Source organism: Trypanosoma theileri (assembly GCF_002087225.1).
Source record: "Trypanosoma theileri isolate Edinburgh chromosome Unknown TM35_Tth_47_V1, whole genome shotgun sequence".
NCBI lineage: Eukaryota > Euglenozoa > Kinetoplastea > Trypanosomatida > Trypanosomatidae > Trypanosoma > Trypanosoma theileri.
In genome coordinates, this window is record NW_021639889.1 from 5,534 (window position 1) to 9,988 (window position 4,455).

The 4,455-nt window shown below is 42.1% G+C and overlaps 3 protein-coding genes across 3 annotated transcripts; all 3 read right to left on the reverse strand.

The window, feature by feature from the left end:
* Window positions 1-289: 289 nt before the first annotated feature.
* TM35_000471030 (uncharacterized protein) lies at window positions 290-1,216 on the reverse strand (the record flags this gene model as incomplete). Its single annotated transcript, XM_029030363.1, has 1 exon — window positions 290-1,216. The coding sequence occupies one exon, from the start codon at window positions 1,214-1,216 to the stop codon at window positions 290-292; it is 927 nt and encodes a 308-aa protein (XP_028878274.1).
* A 544-nt stretch (window positions 1,217-1,760) lies between these two features.
* On the reverse strand, window positions 1,761-2,681 carry TM35_000471040 (uncharacterized protein; the record flags this gene model as incomplete). The annotated part of the gene is made up of 1 exon (XM_029030364.1): window positions 1,761-2,681. The coding sequence occupies one exon, from the start codon at window positions 2,679-2,681 to the stop codon at window positions 1,761-1,763; it is 921 nt and encodes a 306-aa protein (XP_028878275.1).
* An 871-nt stretch (window positions 2,682-3,552) lies between these two features.
* TM35_000471050 (uncharacterized protein) lies at window positions 3,553-4,455 on the reverse strand (the record flags this gene model as incomplete). The annotated part of the gene is made up of 1 exon (XM_029030365.1): window positions 3,553-4,455. A coding segment is annotated over one exon (903 nt), but the record flags the coding sequence as incomplete, so codon positions are not given.

Here is a 4,455-nt window from a genome sequence, read left to right on the forward strand (position 1 = left end):
TTAAATTACTGCACACACACATCTGTGTGTACTAGCAAGAGATGTATACCGTCAGTGAGCAGAACAGCCCAGTTTTCTGCAAACACACAACGGGAAAAGCAAGTAATGGAATTATGAGAAAAAAGAACACACACACACATAGAAGCAAAGAAAAGATATTCCAATTAGAAGAGAAAGCTGGTAAACAGATTATTACTTCATTCACCCATGGGGTGGATGTACGCAATTATGATTATGTTAGTTTAACCATTATTATTATTATTATTTGTCCTCAGATGAGTCCCACTGTTCAGTACACAGTGGCAGAGAACAACACAACCACAATCAGTAGCGGTGCTGCAGTGCGCATCCACACAGGACTGATACTGCTGTCAACATTACTTTTCTTCTGCATAGTGGAAGCGATGTTGCTGCTCATATCTTCGTTAGGTAAAGGAGATGGAATGGTGGTGGTTGATTCCTCTTTAGTGGGTGTATTAGCGTTCTTCGTGTTCGTTGGTGAGTGTGTGTTCCCTGACTCTTGTGAGTCATCGGTGTTGGTTGTAACTTGTGAATCCTGAGTGGGTGCACCTCCTTCTTCTTGTTCTTGCAGTGGTGATGTGTTCTCATGTGGACTCCTATGGTCGTCACTGTTAGTTGCAGAGGCTGAGACTGTTGGGTTCTGTTCACTGGATTGTGTTAATTCAGCTGTACCTTCACCTGACTGTTGTCCATCAGGAACTGCAGCAGAACCTGGAGGGAGATGCTCTTCCGTTGGTTTTATATCCTGGCCGTCTTTAGACTTAGGGTTACTATCAGGTTTATTGTGCCCCGGAGTACCTGATGGGGTGCCTTCTTCTTTTAAGGTTTGTTGAGCAACCTGAGTTCCTTTTCCATCGTTAATTTGAGAATTAACTGTTACCTCTGTCTGATCTCCCCGGGATAAATGTTGCTCTTGATGAGGATTCGTAATAACACGATCAGCTCCTTGAGCACCAGGTTTCAAATGTGGCATGACACTTGAGAGAGGTTTCGAGGTTGGACCATACTTAGGAGTATTACCAGAATTATTGCAAGCAGGATTTCTAAAAAAAAAAGGAGGAAGGCCAACGTAAGGAACACATTTACTGGACTCAGAAGCTTTAGGATCATCAGCCCATACCAACCCAGAAGCACAACAGAGTGCAAGAGTTAGTAAACAGAGAAGGTAACACCTTACCATTACAGCCTTTGTCATTGTTGATGATTACTTCAATAGACTAATACAGCAAAGAGGGAAAAAGGTGAGAGACATAGAGAGTGGATACAGGACACAAATACTCACAGTGGAAAAGAGAGAAAAGCAGTAACAGCACAGTAAAGCAAGAAAAAAGAATAGCCCGCTTGTATAATATTAATATGTATCCATTAATAGAAAAAAAAAACACGCCCCAATACCCAAATAAGAGAGAGAGCCAAACACACACACAATACCCCATGGCTCTAGTTTATGTATTAAATTACTCTGCACACACACATCTGTGTGTACTAGCAAGAGATGTATACCGTCAGTGAGCAGAACAGCCCAGTTTTCTATACACACACACAACGGAAAAAGCAAGTAATGGAAATTATTAGAAAAAGAACACACGCACATAAAAGTAAAAGAAAAGAAATTCCAATTAAAAGAGAAAGCTGGTAAACAGATTATTAGTTTATTTCACCCATGGGGTGGATGTACGCAATTATGATTATGTTAGGATAACCACTATTATTATTTGCTCTCAGATGAGTCCCACCGTTCAGTACATGGTAACGAATACCACTACAGCCACAATCAGTAGTGGTACTGCAGTGCGCATCCACACAGGACTGATACTGCTGTCAGCAATGGGCTTGTTCGTCTGTACTGCGGAAGCAATAGTGGTGATCTCTGCGTTGGCTACAGGAGATGGAGTAGTGGGTGATTCCTCATTATTATTGGTTGTATTGGGAGTGTCAGTGTTTATGCTTTCTGATGTATTCGTTGTTGTTTCTGGAGACTCAGTACCGTTGGCCTCAACATTCTTAATATCTTCTTGGCTTGAGTTACCAGGAGTGCCATCAGATGCAGTTGTATCCGCACTTGTCTGTGGTGAAGGTGTGGTAGAAGAGGCCCCTGAATCCGCAGTTTCCTTGGGGACTGTATTTGTGTTGGATAAGCTGTTGGGATCAGATGGAATGTCTCTTTCCTGAGGGTCCTGGGACTCGTTGGGTTTCTGTTCTTGTGGCAAAGTAGGGTTCATTTCTCCTTGTTGTTCTTTTGATTTTGGATCTGTGATCTGTGTCGGTGTGGGCTGAGCATCAACGGTGGGCGTTAATTTCTCAGGAGCATCATCAGTGTTCGCTTTATCTGTCTTCATTCCACCTTCAGTGCTCTCCTCTTGTGGTCGATATTCTTTACTTGTTCTCACCAATTGCTGTTCTTGCCGGGAAACAACAACTGCATCACGATCTCCTCCAGCACCGTCCACTCGAGGAGGATTGGGAACATCATCCTCTGGAGGATCGATTACTTCAATACGAAGAGTACCTGACTGTTCCTTAGGAACAGGAACACCTCCTCGACTACGAGGAGTAAGAATATCACCTTCAGGAGAAGAAGTCGTGTTAGCTGACACGCATACAGAAGCAACAATTAGCAGAAAAACCAGCAAACAAAAGTCTGGTCGCATAAGCATCATAAGCAAGAATTAATTTTAATTGTTCAATTTCACTTGGCTACAAAAAGATGAACAGAAAACGGCAAAGAAGTAAGTGATCCAGTACATCAGAGAGAAAGAAAGGTTAAAACAAAACAAGAATAGCAACAGTCATAAACAACAAGACTGACACCAAAAACAAAAAAAAATTCAATAAAGAACCAAACAAAAAAAAAACCCAATAACAATAATAAGTAAAAAAAAGTAATTAATAGCACAACGAACGGCCTCCTCAAACACACAACCCAGAGAACCACGATTATGTGTGAGTTAATGTGCAATTATCAATATATTTGCTTAACACGGATAATCCTTCCATCAGCACGAAAAAGGACATCAACAAACTGCATGACAAAGCACACAACGCCCAAGCACATAATGCAAACAAAACAAAAATTAACCATTCGCCCAATTAACACAGTAAATACAGAAATACACACCAACTATGGGTGTAAGTCTATATATGTATGTATACGCAATTATAAATATAAATTCATCTGTTATTATTATTTCTTTTTCCTCTCACTGCAAAAAGCAGTTCATTATCATTACAGTGCAAGCCCAGGCACACACACAGAGAGTCTCCAAGAACACACACACATAATGGAGTAGCAATAATAATAATTATAGGATAAACACAGAGAGAGCAAAAACACACACAACGGGAAAAGCAAGTAATGAAATTATTAAAAAAAGAACACACACACACAAAAGAAAAAGAAAAGAAATTCCAATTAAAAGAGAAAGCTGGTAAACGGATTATTAGTTTATTCACCCATGGGGAAATAAGCAATTATGTTCATCTTAGTTTAACCATTATTATTATTATTTGCTCTCAAGTGAGACCAACCGTTCAGCACACGGTAACGGAGAGCAACACAGCCACAATCAGCAGCGGTGCTGCAGTGCGCATCCACACAGGACTGATACTGCTGTCAACATTGGCCTTCTTCTGTGCGATGGAGGCAACAGTGGTGATCTCTGTGTCGGGTATAGGTACAGAAGATGGGGTTGTAGTTGGTGCTTCGACAGTGTTCTCGGTGCTCGCCGGAGTAGTGGAATTGGTTTCTTGTGAGTCTGGTGCGGCAGTCACACTGTTACCTGAACTATCGTTAGTCGATGCTGTCCCATTTGTGGTACTGGTGGCCATTGTACTGTTATCAGCTGTGTTATCCGATGATTCTTGGTTATCCATTGTAGCTGCATTAGACTGTTGAGATTGGCTTTCTGTTGCAACAGGTGCACCAGACTGGTTGGTGTTTGAAACTCCTTGATTACCTTGTGTAGTAGAACTCACTCCTGTTTCTTCAGTCACTGTACTTGTTCCTGATTCTGGTACCTCTCCTTTAACACCATGTATTGCACCTTGTTCCGAAGGAATATCATTGCGTGGCTCCTGAACGTCTGCACGACCATCTTGTGGGTGTACACCAGACGTTTGTCCATTGGTCTCTTGCTGTCCTCTTCCTTCTCCATTTCTCAGAGCGCCAAGAGTATCCCTTATGTGGTTTTCAGGTTCAGTGAGTTTGTTGTTCGCCAGTTGATCCCTGTTATTTACAACAGAATGCGTATCCTGTTCTACTTTTACAGAACCCCAACTACCCATACCCCAATAAGCCATCACCGCCTTTGGCCGTCCATCATTAGCATTAACAGTAGTAGTACCAATAATTGTTGTTGTTGTTGCTGCTCTTGCGGTACGCTGGCGGCAGAGGTCTGCGTACTTCCCACATGCAGACACACGGCTGCCCGCACC